We start from the raw sequence: 18974 nt of genomic DNA, 5'->3' as shown, positions 1-18974 counted from the left end.
TAGAGTTCAGATTGAGGCACTCCCGGTGGTGGGCAAGAAACACAAGAGGAAGATGCTCATTCAACTGTCCAAGGGGATACAGGTTGTGCGTGTGCAGTCTGCACATTTTCATGTAATGACATAAAATGTTGACTGATGTCGGTTGCTGTATGTGCAATATGGTGCGATGACATTTACCTTTCGGAGATCGATGAAGTACTCTTGTTTTATGGCGTCTTATCTTTACAAGTGCAGAACAGCCGCGCACAAACACGCACGCACACGTCCCACCCCCTACATACACACCTACATTACATCCAATGTAATCACCCCCCCACCAACACACAACCTCCGCCCCCCTCTCTTTCTCTCTCTTCTACTCCAGCTGCTGTCTGTTGTGAGTGAGGCTGGCGGTGGTGGAGGGGGGGGGGGAGAGAATCACCTCAGCCCAGCAGCAGCAGATGATGTGCAATTTTCTAGCTGAATACCTCCCAAAGTGTTGTTGGTGACGAGGCGGCGGCGGGTGGGACGGGGCGAGGGAGGAGGCATGCTCAGAGCCTTGCTTTAATGCACAATGAAAACATGACATTTGAATGGAGGGAAAGAGGAAAGTAAGATTAACAGCGAGCAGCCGCTCCTGCTTACCCAAGCATCCACTTCTGCTGTCTGGGAGAGAGAGAGAGCGCGGAAGAGAGAGGGAGGGCAGGGGGATGAGAGAAAGAGAGCGAGGGGGGGTGGGGGGGGGGGTGAGCGAAGGGGAGTTGAGAGAGAGAGAGGGAGAGAGAGAGAGAGAGAGAGAAAGCAGGAAGAGAGGAGTAGGGTGAGACGGCGGATACAGTGAAAGAGAGCAGGTAGCGAGATCGGAGAGAGAAAGAGAAACGGAAAGAAAGGGGGGAGAAAAGCAGAACACACAAGGTTAGTGCAGTGATTAATCGAGTCAGGCTGCTATAGCAGACAACGCTGGGAGCTGCACTCGGCTAGCTGGCGTTCGCCTGCCATGAAACCAAACAGGGTTAAAACACGAGCGCCGTGCCATAGCTCATGATTAAGGAGACAGTACAGAGATGAGAGGAGGACAGAGGGATAAGAAGGGGGGGGGTTAAAAAATAGAAAGAACATTGTGTAATCTCACAAAGACCATTCTTCACCGGACAGAGCCCACGTGAGGCTAATTATTAAGTCTCGATGTACAGAATGAGCGCCGAGCGAGACACACGGATGATGAACTGAGATTAAAGAGGTGAGGTTCGCACAGAAGAGGAACTGGAAAGGTCAGGGGAGGGGAGGAAGTGAAAGTGTTTACATTCGTGATGTAGTAGAGGAAGGGGTTGTAAGGTTAGGAGATACAGTAGTCTGGCTTTGTTACAACATCTGTTGGGGTACAACAACCACACCACTCCCCACCAGCTCTTTAAGAACATGCATCGGAAACATCTAGCTAGGGCTATTTTGTATCTGACCTTCAGTCTGTACCTTGGCGAGTTGTATCAGGTGTTTTGCGGCTGGGCTGGAACAAAACGCCTTCACTTCTAGTAGCTCTCCGGAAACATTATTGGCATGGAGACCCTTGCTCTAAAATGTAACATGCTGGTTACACCATATACATACTTCTACGGCCTTTTTGACCACTTTAAATACAAGTCGAACATTGTCATCCACGTTTAATACGACCGACTGCTCCTGCGCCGTCACCGCACCCGATAGTGAAGCAGAACATTTCTCTCTCGGACCAGCGCTGACAAAGCCGGTCCAACTTGTCAACTAATGTCCGGGCTCTTCATTCGTTGGGTCAGGTCAGACCAGTCCCCGACTGGAACAATAAAAAGCACCGTCCTGGGAGTCCTATAGAAGAAGCAATTGGAAAACACTGAATAGCACTCCACCACTGGACCCAGGGTCATAGATGTAAATGAAGTAGAATAGCAGGATGGCCTTATACTGGACCCAGGATCATAGAAGTAAATGAAGTAGAATAGCAGGATGGCCTTATACTGGACCCAGGATCATAGAAGTAAATGAAGTAGAATGGCAGAGTAGGCTAATATAATATGGCCACGGCCCATAAAAAGTCCCATTGAGCTAAATGAGGTGAGCTCACAGAGGCGTGCGGTGTGAAGCGGTTACAGCCCATACCATCTGTTACTATTTGAACCTCCCCTCTCTTTAGAACACTCAGAGTCTTGGTCCCAACTGGCACCATATTCCCTATATAGTGCACAGAGCTCTGGTCAAAAGTAGTGCATTATATGGGGAATAGTGTGCCATTTGGGATGCGGCCAGAGTGTTAGTGGGTTAAGGGGTTAGCTGAGACACGCACATAGACCAACTTAAGGGTTTGAATTTACACTCCATCAAGCTCCACAAATGGTCTGTAAATTGTCTGATGGCCATTCAGCAAATCAATTATTTTGTCCCTTGGTTACCCGAGCCCAGGGTTCCCCTAGGGACAAGAAGTCAACTCAAACCTTACATCTTACCGTGCAAGTTCTACCACTTCTTCTCAACATATGCTCAAAGACAAATGCTCCCAAGCATAATCATTGTTGAGTTACATACACAAATGAGTGTGTGTGTGTGTGTGTGTGTGTGTGTGTGTGTGTGTGTGTGTGGCGGTGCATTGTTTCCTAAAATCATTTTGACCAAACACACACAGACCTCATTATAGTTCAACTCAGGCTAACCGTCTGGGCACAACACAGCCACACCCGTGTCCATCAGATAGGCTAGATGTGGTGTTTTTCCATTGGGCTAGAGTGGCTGTTCACAGCCTGCTGCCACCCCTGGTAGATAACACAACCCCACCCCCTGCCAAACCGAGGGAGTTTCAACCGTAATCTAAGCGTGGCACAAACCGTTGCCAACCTGGTGCATCTGGTGACCTAAGAGGCAGTACCATAGCAAACAGATATGCTAGTTAGCTCGAATTCAATATCCCAAATCTAATGGGAACTGAGAGAATGGGAGTGTGTTGGTGTGTGTGTGTGTGTGTGTGTGTGTGTGTGTGTGTGTGTGTGTGTGTGTGTGAGACACTGAGCGGACGAGACCTTTGGGTCTCACAAACACACACCGACTCGCATGGAGAAAAGCGCTTCCTAGGAAATCAATTATGCAAATGAGGAATTATGCAAATAGAACATTTGAATAAAATCTGTGTGTTTGGGGAGGAGGGTTTTGGCGTCGTTTGGTAGTCTGTGTTGGTGTCCAAACTGGAGAGATAGGAGAGATATACAGATACAGAGAGAGGAGATCTATACAGAGAGAAAGTGAGAGAGAGGAGATATATACAGAGAGAGAAAGAGAGAGAAAGAGAGAGAGATGAGATATATACAGATACAGAGAGAAAGAGAGAGAGAGGGGAAGAGATGAACAGAGAAAGTGACAGCGGTAGAGATAAAAGGAGAAAAGAGAGCAAGGGGAAGGAAAGAGATACAATACAATCCCAGTAATACCGGGTAAACTGGTTGTGCCAGTTTGTGTGCATGTTTTGCCCTGTTATTTTCAGAAGTTAATCAAATGTAAATGTTGAAGAATAGGTCAAATTCAGGTTATGGGAATGTCTAAGGGCTGAAAGTAAAATGTGTATAAAAGAGGTTTCTGGGTTTAAATTGTTTGAGTGGTTACCCCCATCTGAAAGTAACAGGTGCGAGCTCCAGGTACACACAGATACAGTAAGCCAAAAATAAATCTTACTTACACAAACATCTGCAGTAAACCCTTTTCTCAGTCTTCTCCTTTTCAGCCTCAAACACACTCATACACCTTCTCTAAATGGACCAGGCACTGTCCTGATCTGTGCTCCCACGCACGCACGCACGCACGCACGCACGCACGCACGCACGCGCACAGAGTGGAATTACAGGCGTAAATTAGTTAGTCTATCTGTATGCTCATTAAATGTGTGTACTCCTCACATAGCTCAGGGATGCTAAATGAATTAGCACTTTATCAGCCTGCTTATTCTAAGTACAGACTGGTGGAATAATATGGAGAGCGAGAGAGGGAGAGAGGTGTATAAACTCCAGCACACAGCCATGCAATCTCCATAGACAAACATTGGCAGTAGAATGATCTTACTGAAGAGCTCAGTGACTTTCAACGTCGCACCGTCATAGGATGCCACCTTTCCAACAAGTCAGTTCATCAAATGTCTGCCCTGCTAGAGTTGCCCCGGTCAACTAAGTGCTGTTATTGTGAAGTGGAAATGTCTAGGAGCAACAACGGCTCAGCCGCGAAGTGGTAGCCCACACAAGCTCAGAACGGGACTGCCGAGTGCTGAAGCCCGTGGCATGTAAAAATCTACTGTCCTCGGTGGCAACCTCACTACAGAGTTCCAAACTGCCCCTGGAAGCAACATCAGCACAATAACTGTTCGTCGGGAGCTTCATGAAATGGGTTTCCGTGGCTGAGCAGCCGCACACAAGCCTAAGATCACCATGTGCAGTGCCAATCATCGGCTGGAGTGATGTAAAGCTTGCCGCCATTGGACTCTGGAGCAGTGGAAATGCTTTCTCTCGAGTGATGAATCACGCTTCACCATCTGGCACAAATCGGGGTTTGGCTGATGCCAGGAGAACGCTACCTGCCCGTATGCATATTGCCAACTGTAAAGTTTGATGGAGAAGGAATAATGATCTGGGGCTGTTTTCATTGGTTTGGGCTAGGCCCCTTAGTTCCAGTGAAGAGAGATCTTAACACTACAGCATACAATGACATTCTAGACAATTCTGTGCTTCCAACTTTGTGGCAAAGGTTTGGGAAAGGCCCTTTCCTGTTTCAACATGACAATGCCCCCGTGCACAAAGCGAGATCCATACAGAAATGGTTTGTCGATATCGGTGTGGAAGAACTTGACTGGCCTGCACAGAGCCCTGACCTCAACCTCATCAAACACCTTTGGGATTGGAACACAGACTGCAAGCCAGACATAATCGCCCAACATCAGTGCCCGACCTCACTAATGCTCATGACTGAATGGAAGCAAATCCCCGCAGCAATGTTGCAACATCTAGTGGAAAGCCTTCCCAGAAGAGTGGAGGCTGTTATAGCAGCAAAGGGGGGGACCAACTCCATATTAATACCCATGATTTTGGAATGAGACGAGCAGGTGTCCACATACTTTTGGTTACGTTGTGTATATCAGAATCCAGTTTTGACCCAATTGGGACCTAATACTGCTGTATTAAGAGTTGGCCAACCCTTCTCCTGGTGTGCAGGATTTTGTTCCATCCCTGCTCTGAATCAGCAATCAAGTTCCTGATGAGTAGAATCAAGTGCATTTACAACAGGGCTGGAACAAAAGCAGGCACTGTCATGAACAGGAGCAAATACACTGAACCCCATTTTGATTTGGACAATTCAAAAACCTTGTCGTCATCACACACTCTGTCCCCATGAACACTATAACCATTATCTCAGAACCTAAATCCACTGGAACACACAGGGGTTGACAATCAAACGAGACCATTCAAAACGCTCCTCTTCCCACTGCCTCATTACATCTGGCAATCATTTTGATCTGAGCTCACATTATTCCGATCCACACCTACTCACTTGCCCTTTGCGCCGCCAGGATTACAGCCAGACGTCCCGCTTGCGAGCCACGGCGGGGATAAAAATCTCCTCAGCCCGTGCGGTCGACTCGTCAGCAATTGCCTGAGGCTGGCATCGGTAGGGAAGGTGGGGGGGGAGAGCTGAGAGAATGGCGCTTAACGGCTTTAACATGCACAAAAGATGTCAAGTCTGGTGATTACATAGACTGATAAGGGCCGGGTGGATCTGGAGCCTAACGTTGCTTTTCTCTTCTCTTCTCCTCGCAGTGTAGGTTCCCCTTGGAGAGGAGAGCTTACAGGGGGGGGTTTGACGGTGTGTATGTGTGTGTGAGTGTGTGGGTCAGGAACTCAAATCATGGGACTGCACCCAATAGGTTAATCACCCAATTCCAAATCAAACCCTAGCCCCAGACCTGTAAAGGATTTCACAGGTAATAGGTCAACACACCGAGCTCTCTCTCCTCCACTCTCCTTTTTTTTTACAACATCTCTCTCTCTCTTTCAGTCTCTCCCATTCCCACTGACGAGCTGCTTTTCTATTCCGCTCAAGCACGAGCCGTTGCTTGCTAGCGGTATTCCAAAGACGCAGCTAACGGCCGACGACCATGGCCGCGGGAAGTAGGGCTGCTGAGGGTGCTGCAGCACCCCCTGAATTAAAAAAAAATTTTTTTTTTTTACTAAACTCAGCAATAAAAAGAAACGTCCTCACTGTCAACTGCATTTATTTTCAGCAAACTTAACCTGTGTAAATATTTGTATGAACATAAGATTCAACAACTGAGACATAAACTGAACAAGTTCCACAGACATGTGACTAACAGAAATTGAATAATGTGTCCCTGAACAAAGGGGGGGTGGACGTCAAAATCAAAAGTAACAGTCAATATCTGGTGTGGCCATCAGCTGCATTAAGTACTGTGGTGCATCTCCTCCTCATGGACTGCACCAGATTTGCCGGTTCTTGCTGTGAGATGTCACCCCAGTCATCCACCAAGGCACCTGCAAGTTCCCGGATATTTCTGGGGGGAATGGCCCTAGCCCTCCCCCTCCGATCCAACAGGTCCCATATGTGCTCAATGGGATTGAGATCTGGGCCCGTCGCAGAACACTGACATTTTTGTCTTGCAGGAAATCACGCACAGAACGAGCAGTATGGCTGGTGGCATTGTCATGCTGGAGGGTCATGTCAGGATGAGCCTGCAGGAAGGGTACCACATGAGGGAGGAGGATGTCTTCCCTGTAACGCACAGCGTTGAGATTGCCTGCAATGACAACAAGCTCAGTCCGATGATGCTGTGACACACCGCCCCAGACCATGACGGACCCTCCCCCTCCAAATCGATCCCGCTCCAGAGTACAGGCCTCGGTGTAACGCTCATTCGTTTGACAATAAACACAAATCCGACTATCACCCCTGGTGAGACAAATCCGCGACTTGTCAGTGAAGAGCACTTTTTGTCATTCCCGTCTGGTCCAGCGACGGTGGGTTTGTGCTCATAGGTGACGTTGTTGCCGGTGATGTCTGGTGAGGACCTGCCTTACAACAGGCCTACAAGCCCTCAGTCCAACCTCTCTCAGCCTATTGCGGACAGTCTGAGCACCGATGGAGGGATAGTGCGTTCCTGGTGTAACTCGGGCAGTTGTTGTTGCCATCCTGTACCTGTCTCACAGGTGTGATGTTCGGATGTACCGATCTTGTGCAGGTGTTGTTACACGTGGTCTGCTACTGCGAGGTCAATCCGCTGGCCGTCCTGTCTCGCCGTCTTAGGCGTCTCATAGTATGGACATTGCAATTTATTGCTCTGACCACATCTGCAGTCCTCATGCCTCCTTGCAGCATGCCTAAGGCACGTTCACGCAGATGAGCAGGGACCCTGGGCATCTTTCCTTTGGTGTTTTTCAGAGTCAGTAGAAAGGCCTCTTTAGTGTCCTAAGTTTTCATAACTGTGACCTTAATTGCCTACTGTCTGTAAGCTGTTAGTGTCTTAACGACCGTTCCACAGGTGCATGTTCATTAATTGTTTATGGTTCATTGAACAAGCATGGGAAACGGTGTTTAAACCCTTTACAAGGAAGATCTGTGAAATTTGGATTTTTATGAATTATTTCTGAAAGAGGGTCCTGAAAAAGGGACGTTTCTTTTTTTGCTGAGTTTATTTTCTACATTGTAGAATAATAGTGAAGACATCAAAACTATGAAATAACACGTATGGAATCATGTAGTTAAAAAAAAGTTTAACAAATGAAAATATATTTTTATTTAAAATTCTTCAAAGTAGCCACCCTATGCCTTGATGACAGCTTTGCACTCTTGGCATTCTCTCAACCAGCTTCATGAGGGAATCACCTGGAATGCATTTCAATTAACAGGTGTGCCTTGTTAAAAGTTAATTTGTGGAATTTCTTTCCTTCTTAATGCGTGTGAGCCAATCAGTTGTGTTGTGACAAGAAACGACAAGGTCAGTCAATCCAGAAAATGTCAAGAACTTTGAAAGTTTCTTCAAGTGCAGTTGCAAAAACCATCAAGCGCTATGATGAAACTGGCTCTCATGAGGACCTCCACAGGAAAGGAAGACCCAGAATTACTGGGATAAGTTCATTAGAGTTAACAGCCTCAGAAATTGCTGCCCAAATAAATGCCTCAGAGTTCATATAACAGACACATCTCTACATCAACTGTTCAGAGGAGACTGCGTGAATCAGGCTTTCATGGTCGAATTGCTGCACTACTACTACTAAAGGACACTAATAATAATAATAACAATAATAATAATAAGAGATTTGCTTGGGCCAAGAAACACAAGGAATGGACATTAGACCGGTGGAAATCTGGTCTGATGAGGCCAAATTTGAGATTTTTGGTTTCAACCACCGTGTGGGAACTCCTTCAAGACTGTTGGAAAAGCATTCCAGGTGAAGCTGGTTGAGAGAATGCCACGAGTTTGCAAAGCTGTCATCAAGGCAAAGGGTGGCTACTTTGAAGAATCTCAAATATAAAATACATTTTGATTTGTTTAACACTTTTTTGGTTACTACATGATTCCATATGTGTTATTTCATAGTTTTTATGTTTCACTATTATTGTACAATGTAGAAAATAGTGGCTGTAATGGGGATGGAAAGATGTAGACTGGAGTGAGGACGTAGTCATAACCGGTCCGTTCCCCAGCCTGCAGCAGCAGGGTGTCTGTGTTAACATGCAGAGCGTGAGCTGCTGATAGATGCCAGCTAGGATGTGTGTCCGTGTGTGTTTTTCCCAGCCTTGACTTTAATGAATGTTGGGCCTTTCATCATCGTTCTTTTGGACAGTGTCAGAAGCACTGCAGTGGCTCATCTTTCCCAGTCCTTTTCGCGCGCACACACACACACACACACACACACACACACACACACACACAGGAGAGAGGTGGGGGGAATAAAAAATTAAGTCTGGTTAGAGTACAGCACATGTTGCTGTGCTGGGCACGGATCAATTCTGGTTCATATCCTAGATATGGGAAATAAGCTCTACTACTGCCATCTAGTGGTGAAGATAGGAACGTTTCTGCTTTTTATGAGTCTGAACATCGGAAGACTTGCTTAAAAAAGGTAGACGTTGCCACGAGCAGCACCGCAGATATTGAGATTAGCGAGATGCAAGACTTCGCTCTCACACAGATGCTGGCCTTCTAGGCAGAGTTGCAAAGAAAAAGCCATATCTCTGTCCAGTGTCTGTGTTCTTTTGCCCATTTTAATATTTTATTTTTTATTGGCCAGTCTGAGATATGGCTTTGTCATTGCAACTCTGCCTAGAAGGCCAGCATCCCGGAGTCGCCTCTTCACTGTTGACGTTGAGACTGGAGTTTTGCGGGTACTATTTAATGAAGCTGCCAATTAAGGACTTGTGAGGCGTCTGTTTCTCAAACTAGACACTCAAACGTACTTGTCCTCTTGCTCATTTGTGCACCGGGGCCTCCCACTCCTCTTTCTATTCTGGTTAGAGACAGTTTGCGCTGTTCTGTGAAGGGAGTAGTACACAGCGTTGCACGAGATCTTCAGTTTCTTGGCAATTTCTCCCATGGAATAGCCTTCGTTTCTCAGAACAAGAATAGACTGACGAGTTTCAGAAGAAAGTTATTTGCTTCTAGTCATTTTGAGCCTGTAATCGAACCCACAAATGCTGATGCTCCAGATACTTAACTAGTCTAAAGGCCAGTTTTATTGCTTCTTTAATCAGAACAACAGTTTTCAGCTGTGCTAACATAATTGCAAAAGGGTTTTCTAATGATCAATTAGCCTTTTAAAATTATTAACTTGGATTAGCTAACACAACATGCCATTGGAACACAGGAGTGACAGTTGCTGATAATGGGTCTCTGTTCGCCTATGTAGATATATATATATATTTTTTTTTAAATCTGCCGTTTCAAGCTACAATAATCATTTACAACATTAACAAAGTCTACACTGTATTTCTGATACATTTTATGTTATTTTAATGGGCAAAAAAGTTGCTTTTCTTTCAAAAACAAGGACATTTCTAAGTGACCCAAAACCTTTGAACGGTAGTGAATACTTTCATATGGATTCTGGATGGTTGTGTACAGGAATGATGTGACTTGCACCTCCAAACACACACAGACAGACAGACAGACAGACAGACAGACAGACAGACAGACAGACAGACAGACAGACAGACAGACAGACAGACAGACAGACAGACAGACAGACAGACAGACAGACAGACAGACAGACAGACAGACAGACAGACAGACAGACAGACAGACAGACAGACAGACAGACAGACAGACAGACAGACAGACAGACAGACAGACAGACAGACAGACAGACAGACAGACAGACAGACAGACAGACAGACAGACAGACAGACAGACAGACAGACAGACAGAACAGACAGACAGACAGACAGACAGACAGACAGACAGACAGACAGACAGACAGACAGACAGACAGACAGACAGACAGACAGACAGACAGACAGACAGACAGACAGACAGACAGACAGACAGACAGACAGACAGACAGACAGACAGACAGACAGACAGACAGACAGACAGACAGACAGACAGACAGACAGACAGACAGACAGACAGACAGACAGACAGACAGACAGACAGACAGACAGACAGACAGACAGACAGACAGACAGACAGACAGACAGACAGACAGACAGACAGACAGACAGACAGACAGACAGACAGACAGACAGACAGACAGACGAACAGACAGACAGACAGACAGACAGACAGACAGACAGACAGACAGACAGACAGACAGACAGACAGACAGACAGACAGACAGACAGACAGACAGACAGACAGACAGACAGACAGACAGACAGACAGACAGACAGACAGACAGACGAGACAGACAGACAGACAGACAGACAGACAGACAGACAGACAGACAGACAGACAGACAGACAGACAGACAGACAGACAGACAGACAGACAGACAGACAGACAGACAGACAGACAGACAGACAGACAGACAGACAGACAGACAGACAGACAGACAGACAGACAGACAGACAGACAGACAGACAGACAGACAGACAGACAGACAGACAGACAGACAGACAGACAGACAGACAGAGAGAGAGAGAGAGAGAGAGAGAGAGAGAGAGAGAGAGAGAGAGAGAGAGATAAACAGACAGAGACAAACATACAGACACCTATAACACAGTTATAGAAAACCTGTCAGCACCAACTAGCTTTTCAAACACTTCATGACTCCAAACTCAATCAACATGTCTTTGAAGCAGATGGTTATTCCTGTATGTGTGAGCTCGGAATGTATTCCCCCATTCTGGGGGGGTGTGTGTAGTGCCTGCTAAAGAAGAAGAGTATATTTGCAGAGAGGGGTGATGGGAATGAAAGCAGGTGCTAATGAAAGAAAAGAGCGGTGGAGGAAACAAAGTTTTATGCTAATGTGCTTTGTCGTCTATTCTAAAAGTGCACTCCTGAGGTTAGTATAGTTAAAATGACGGGAGACCTGCTATGCCTCCTCTTCCCCTCAGTCTCTTCCTTTCTCTCCCTCTCAGAAGTGCACTCCAGAAGTTAGTCTAGTTACAACGAAAGGAGACCTGCATTCGAATATAGGAGGATGTTGCTAGTGTAGAATCATACACTAAGGCGATCAGATGAGACTGAAACTTTGAGATACAAAACACGGAAAACAACTTTATTGTCCATATGTTCGAACGGACAATGGAAATATGTCCTCTGCTCGGTTCTCAACCTCCCCAGAAAGATCAAATCCAACATACAGTTGGAGGTGGGCACAGGGTCAAACTGTGCCCCTGGATGGAGAGCAACTTGTGGCAAGAGAGCAATGAGCAGAGGCATACAGTAAAAACGGATATGGAATATAGATCTCTCCCTCTCTTTCTCACACACTCTCGCCCTCACACACACAAACACACTCCCTCTCACCCACCCTCTCTCTCGCTCTCTCAACCTCACACACACACACACACACACTCCACACACAATCCAAACCAACAACTTGTAAACACAGCGCAGTTGCGATAGGTGAGGAAAAGGTCAGAGAAGGATCGGATGTAACACTGTTCCGAAATACTCCACGGAGCAAGAGGCACACTGTCAAAATCACTCCCAATTTAGTCCTGTGTGTGTGTGTGTGTGTGTGTGTGTGTGTGTGTGTGTGTGAGAGGAAGCAGGCATGTGAGAATACAGAGAGACAACGAGAGAGGAGAGAGGGACAGCAAAACAGGAGGAGGAACAGCAGTTATGTCAACACTACTATCTCCAGGGCATGATCTCTCTCACCACTGATCAAACTCTGAACACAGCAGTGGCTAAAACAACACCTGGCGTGTCAAACTAAGCATGCACATACAGACTCACACACACACACACACACACCGAAATACCGCAGTTGTGATCTGTCTGACAGTGGGTTCACACCTGTCAAAAGAGCCCAATGGTCAAAAGAAACTTGCTAAAAGTGATTTTCTATTCTATCACGTCAGTGGTTGAAAACAATGCAATGGTTGGTGTTTATCCTCTCCAAACGCACATGGACAAACGGTACCAATTTGTCATTAAAACAACAACATTTCAAAAACAAGGCAATCACGGAGACTCAGGTGACTCATTATAATAGAACATCATTAAGCTTGGTGGCCAAAGCAATGAAAACCCAACCAGATAAATGCATTTCAATATTCATTAAAGCCAACTCTGTTTAAAAAAAAAGCAACTGGGAGAGTGGGGAGTAAAACAGACGACCAGAGTGAGTCAGTGCACTCGAACTGTAGTGTACGCTGCAATTAGCTGCTTCTTAAGACTTCACTGAGCAATCAAACCCGCGTGCGTTTGTGCACGTGCTTGCATGAAGGCACGCACAAATATCAATTTCCTTCACCTTCATACAATAGTGTTTTATCAGTAATGTGCTTAGTTGGGGTGGAAAATGAATGTCAACTAAGTAGGACTAGTTTACCAGATGAGCTAAATGCGAGCCTACCAGATGAGCTAAATGCCTTCAACGCTCACTTTGAGACAAGCAACACTGAACCATGCATGAGAGCACCAGCTGTTCCAGACAACTGTAGGATCATGCTCTCCATAGCCGATGTGAGTAAGACCTTTAAACAGGTTAACATTCACAAGGCCGCAGGGCCAGACGGACCAGCTGGCAGTGTCTTTTCAACCTCTCCCTGAACCAGTCTGTAAAACCTACTATGTTCAAGTTCCTCGGTTTCCACATCACTAACGATCTATCATTGTCCACACACACCAACGTGAAGAGTGCACGACAATGCCCCTTTTCCCTCAGGAGGCTGAAAGGATTTGGCACGGGCCATCAGATACTCAAAAAGTTACAGTTGCACCACTGACAGCATCTTGACTGGCTGCATCACCGCTTGGTATGGCAACTGCTTGGCATCCGACCACAAGGCGCTACAGAGGTTAGTGCGTATGGCCCAGTACATCACTAGGGCTGAGCTCCCTGCTATAGAAGACCAGAGGAAGGTCCTAAAAATTGTCAAAAGACTCCAGCCACCCGCCCAGAAAATGGTAACGAAGTCTGGAACCAACAGGACAGCTTCTACCCCCAACCCATAAGACTTCTAAATAGTTAGTTTGCAAAAAGTATGGGTAGCTATTTTGTTCAAACTTTTTTGCTACTGTTTATTATCTATCCTGTTGCCTAGTCACTTTATTCCTAGTGATATGTACCCATCTACCTCAATTACCTCGTACCCCCGGCACATCGACTCGGTACTGGAACTCTGTGTATATAGCAAAGTTATCGTTACTCCTTGTGTATTTATTATTACATGTAATTAATTTTATTATTTCTCAATTTTCTTTCTCTCTACATTGTTTGGAAGGGCCGTAAGTAAGCACTTCACTGTAAGTCTAGACCTGTTGTTTACAAAGCATTTGAAGAATAACATTTAATTGGAGTCTATTGTGGTCAAGGTACAGTAGCTCACAAAGGCCACGCCGTTTCATTTTCTAACCAGCAGAGGGCACTGTACACTAACAGAAAATGTTTATCTCAAAGAGGGCTATTGCTCATCAAATACCAGCCTAAAACTGGCTCTTTTTGACCTCGCTTTGCTAATACTCAATACTCATGATGTATTTGTGCCATTTCCCTTGATATGAAAGGTGACATACTCAGGTATTAGACACCATTATAGCATTTCTAGTACAGCAAAGGGCAATAACTCCGATATTACTATGGTCCTCACACATATTATTATTATTATTAGGACATACTGATGACATTTCTATGATAACTGAGTGCTAACTATGTGGAACTGAGTTAGGGAAGAGCTTTAGTTCAATACCAAATAGACCCCGAAGTCCTACACCAGGGGTGTCAAACTCATTTCATGGAGGGCCAAGTGACAGCAGGTTTTTTTTTTCATTTTCTTTCAATTAAGACCTAGACAACCAGGTGAGGGGAGTTCCTGACTAATTTGTGAACTTACTTCATCAATCAAGTACAAGGGAGGAGCGAAAACCCGCAGAAACTCGGCACTCCATGGAATGTGTTTGACACGTGCTCTACTGTAGAGGTCTTCACGGGTTCAAAAAGTTGGACCTGTTCCGAAATGGACCTGGGGCTTTCCCACCCAGACCCGATATACATAAATACTTTTTCTAAATATAGAGACCCATTCTCAACGGACCCGAGGACAACTAGACCCGTTCCATATAGACCCGGTCTGATTCGATACGATTGAGGGAAGCAGCAGAAAAGTCATTTTATAAGCTACTTTATTAACAGGAGCTGATAAAGCACAAGAGGGAGAGAGATGCCGCTCTAGCGGGCTGGAGGGAACGAGAGACAGCAACCAACCGAGCGCCCGCTCTCGTAGACTAATAGCTGCCATAGCTAGGCTATTTATCATCAAATATGATTACGTATGACCTGTCTTGAATGCATCAAACCAGGAGAAGCTAGATAAGTTAGCTAACATTAGCTAGCTAAGCTAACTGAGGCTGCAGTGCTTTCTTAAGCTAGTTACAAATAACAACTCCACTCAGAATATTAAGTAGCAGCCTGGCTACTTGTTGGCTCTTGGTCGTTGTAGCCTATCCCTCTCCTTTAACTTTTAATTCCGTCATTTTAATTCCATCATCCATTGATCAGATAGTCGTCTCTCCTTCCAGTTCTCTGCTGCCAATGACTGGAACGAACTACAAAAATCTCTGAAACTGGAAACACTTATCTCCCTCACTAGCTTTAAGCACCAGCTGTCAGAGCAGCTCCCAGATCACTGCACCTGTACATAGCCCATCTATAATTTAGCCCAAACTACTACCTCTTCCCCTACTGTATTTATTTATTTTGCTCCTTTGCACCATATTATTTATATTTTATCTTTGAACTTTCTTCAAACTACAAATCTACCATTCCAGTGTTTTTCTTGCTATACTTTATTTACTTTGCCACCATGGCATTTTTTTTGCCTTTACCTCCCTTATCTCACATCATTTGCTCACATTGTATATAGTCTTTTTTTTCCTACTGCATCATTGATTGTATGTTGTTTTACTCCATGTGTAACTCTGTGTTTTTGTATGTTGTCGAACTGCTTTGCTTTATCTTGGCCAGGTCGCAATTGTAAATGAGAACTTGTTCTCAACTTGCCGCTTTGATGAGTCATGATTGGCCAACAACAAGATACACGCGTCACTCTTGTAAAAAGCAAGAGCAGCAGCATAAATTATAAACTTTCTATCTCTCGCTCAGCAGTCGCATACAGGCCCTTCCGGACAAATCAGTTAAAATTACACATACACGAGACCCGTGACATTATTTGGAATTGTGTATCTGGACTCGCTCGGGTCCCGGATCGAGTCTCGGGTATTCGGGTACAGGTGGATCCGTGAAGACCTCTACCATACACTATACGCACTTGTGGAGATCTAAGAGAAATGGATTTGTATAATATTATGAAATGTCCACCTAGCCTATCAAAGGGCAAGGTGGAGCTATTACCATTTTGCTTATACCAATCAAATCCTCTTAGACCTCGACAAGTGCATTGACTTCCATTTGGGATTGGGCCCTAGAGGGCAGCAGAGAGGAGCCCACTGACTCACCAGTTGTTTGGCCTTCATCAGCTCCTCGTGGGTCTTGCCCTTCTCTCGGAGCACGGCAGGGTTCAGGCCGTCGTGGGCCTCTCCTTTCCTCCCTGCTGTGGCTGCTGCTGCTTCTCTTTCCCTCTGGGCCAGTCGAAACAGTTGCTCCTGCACTTGGGCCTGCTCCCTCTCAAACCTACACACGGGACATACGATGAACATGAGACACACACTCAACCTGTAATGTAGGGGTGGCCAACCCTCTGCGTGGGGAGATACTGTGTATGCAGGCTTTCGCTCCAGCCCAGCTCTAATACACCTGGCAACTAATCGGCGGCTCATCGGGATCTTGATTAGCTGAATCAGGCAGGATAGTGTATGGCTGGAGCAAAAACCTGCATACCTAAATCAGCCACCCCTGGTTGGCCACCCTTGCTATAGGAAAACACATGGACTGCAGTTTCATCTAGGCCTTGGCAACAGGCCCATGGCGTCACAAAGGTGCCTCATGAGAAGTCGAACTATACTGAGACGCTAGTTAGCCTAGCATATAGCATGACACAGACATGAGCCGTTAGCATTCCAACCACATAGTGAGCCATGCTGTTGACATGGCCTACTGCCCCCCTGCTGGCGGTAAATAAGATCAACATGCGGTGTCGATAGCTCCCTTAGTCTACGAATTACATGTCTGGCTAGTGTCTAGTCCCATACACGATATCGCTTGAAAGGTCGTACGATCAACCTAAGGATATCACAGAGTAAATTCGATTAGTCATCCCCCGGGGTGCCACAGGAATGGTCCTCCAGGAATCGATTGAGTGACACTGCACTAAGGTGTCAAATCCTAACTTTAGATAAGACTACACATGCAACAGTCGTATTGATTTATGCAAAGGTTTGAGTAACATACATTGTTGTAATCAGGTGTGTTACTAGACTGGAAGAAAATCCTCCACACCCAAGGAATGGAGTTGGTTCTCAGGTGTAAAGTGTATACTAGTGGCAGTTGAACTCACTTTCTCCGCAGCTCCTCCTGTGCCTCAGCAGCAGTGGGGCCAGGTCTTGGACCTGCAATACATTTAATAATTGTCTTTATAAAACGGTCCATCATATCCATGATAATCACTTTCGTAAGACAGTCAGCTAACATCACAATTAACTATTACTGTCGTCCATGATAAAATCTCCAAAACTGTTACAAGCATTTATTTCCCTGGGACCAAATGGCCTACGTTAACTCCAAAGTCTCCAGTTGAGTTGAGCATTTAGGTTGTTGCGCTCTTCCATACCTGGTGCAGGTTTGTGGCTGCCAGGCTGGGGTGGCGGTGGATTGACGCCGTCTGTCCCCTGCGAATCTCGCATCCGCTGGAGAAGCTCCCCTGAGAGCTGTGAATTGCGTAATAATAGGTTACATTGTGCAAAACCGGTCAGACGGACATTCAAAGCAATGGGTGCTTACAGAAAGACCTTAGTGTCAAATAATATACACTACTAGCCAAATTATTGTTTCAAAGTTTTACACTTTCCAGTGTATGTATTGGATTGTAAATACTCCTGAACAGTATATAGGCCACTAACTATTGTAACAGTACTATTGTTAGACTGCACAGTCGACTAACCCTTACCCTAACTAATGTATAGCAATGAGTAGACAAAACCTTATGTAATACGACTGTATTAGAGATAATTACTCAGTAATAAGAGCACCATAAGTGTGACCCAATTCATTGAAACAGGTTGATTTGGGCACACGTATTATAGAATGTAAGAAGATAGAGTCAAAGTGGGGTTGACAATAACTTGCTGCCCTAGACCAAATCAAATTTGTTTTTCATAACTTTATGTAGGGCAACTTCCCAAAAAATTGCCAATATATAATTATAAATTACAGTTGTAACATCATCATATCGCGACAGTCTCTCGTTACAATGCATCCAAACGTATCGGCCTACATTGACTGTCCAGCTGCACAATCTATTTGCGCAAAGCTACACCTGCATTATTATAAGCCATAGCCTAAAATATTTGCAATATAAATTGTATTTGTCAAAAATATGTGGTCCATTGTTATTGTAGCAGCCTAGAACGAGTCCATTACGGTTAAATATTATCTGTAGCCTACATATAGCCGCTACAGTGTACCTTCCAAGTTCAGACAACGACGCATAGCGGTCTGGGGGGGGAACCGTGACCGAATTCATTTGAGGACACCGGAATACATTACATTAGAATGCTGGTCTGTTACTTGCATTTGCTTCAAAATACACAACCATTTCCGTTCTATACTGCCTGCTATATTTACTAGAGCTACGGTAATGCAACCAAAAGTCACGGATCCACTAAATATAGCCTATTAGATCTATGTTGCATTTCATTTCTCTGTCGCCATGTCAAATTATTTGAACTTGGCAATGACAGTCGCCGTTTTCTAATCAGTCGCTTAACGTTACTTACCTTAACTCCATGAATTACTGTGACCTTCTCTTCTTCATCCAGGCCGAATGACACTTTTCTCCTCGTACTTTCACTGCCTCCCATGGTCAATGGTCGGCTTGTATTAACTAACCTGTATTTAAAAAAAAACGCTGCCCTACACTAGGATATTTTACAAGTCTACGACAATGTGAAAGCAACAGTAGCCGCCACAGCGCGTCGCGGTCAAAATACTCCCAAGAAAAGGTCACTTTCCAGGATGGCCAGTAATCTCAACGCGTATAGGTTGAGAACATAATCGGACTCCAATTACATTTTATCTTGTATCATAGGCGACCATAAGGGAGCTGGGAACTGTAGTTCTGTAGTCATCCCCTGTCAACCCAAAAATCAAGTTATCCAAACGTCGTGTAGGACTATGTTTGTACAATAAATATTA

At 45.3% G+C, this 18974-nt stretch overlaps 1 protein-coding gene across 2 annotated transcripts in view; it reads right to left on the bottom strand.

The window, feature by feature from the left end:
* The window catches only part of chchd6b (coiled-coil-helix-coiled-coil-helix domain containing 6b), a 54782-nt gene extending 35924 nt beyond the window's left edge, over window positions 1-18858 (bottom strand). The window contains exons 1-5 of one of the 2 annotated variants that reach the window (XM_014132081.2): window positions 18557-18858; window positions 17392-17488; window positions 17119-17170; window positions 16121-16295; window positions 625-645 (exon numbers count right to left, since the gene is read on the bottom strand). In XM_014132081.2, the coding sequence (XP_013987556.1) occupies window positions 625-645; window positions 16121-16295; window positions 17119-17170; window positions 17392-17488; window positions 18557-18640 (429 nt within the window). In that variant the 5' untranslated portion in view covers window positions 18641-18858. The remainder of the gene's footprint in view (window positions 1-624; window positions 646-16120; window positions 16296-17118; window positions 17171-17391; window positions 17489-18556) is intronic. The other variant, XM_014132082.2, reaches the window with a different exon arrangement.
* Between the last annotated feature and the right edge of the window lie 116 nt (window positions 18859-18974).

Source organism: Salmo salar, chromosome ssa12 (genome assembly GCF_905237065.1).
Source record: "Salmo salar chromosome ssa12, Ssal_v3.1, whole genome shotgun sequence".
In the NCBI taxonomy this organism is placed as follows: Eukaryota; Metazoa; Chordata; class Actinopteri; order Salmoniformes; family Salmonidae; genus Salmo; species Salmo salar.
Note: the sequence above shows the minus strand (reverse complement) of the source record. Positions and strands in the feature narration are given on the sequence as shown.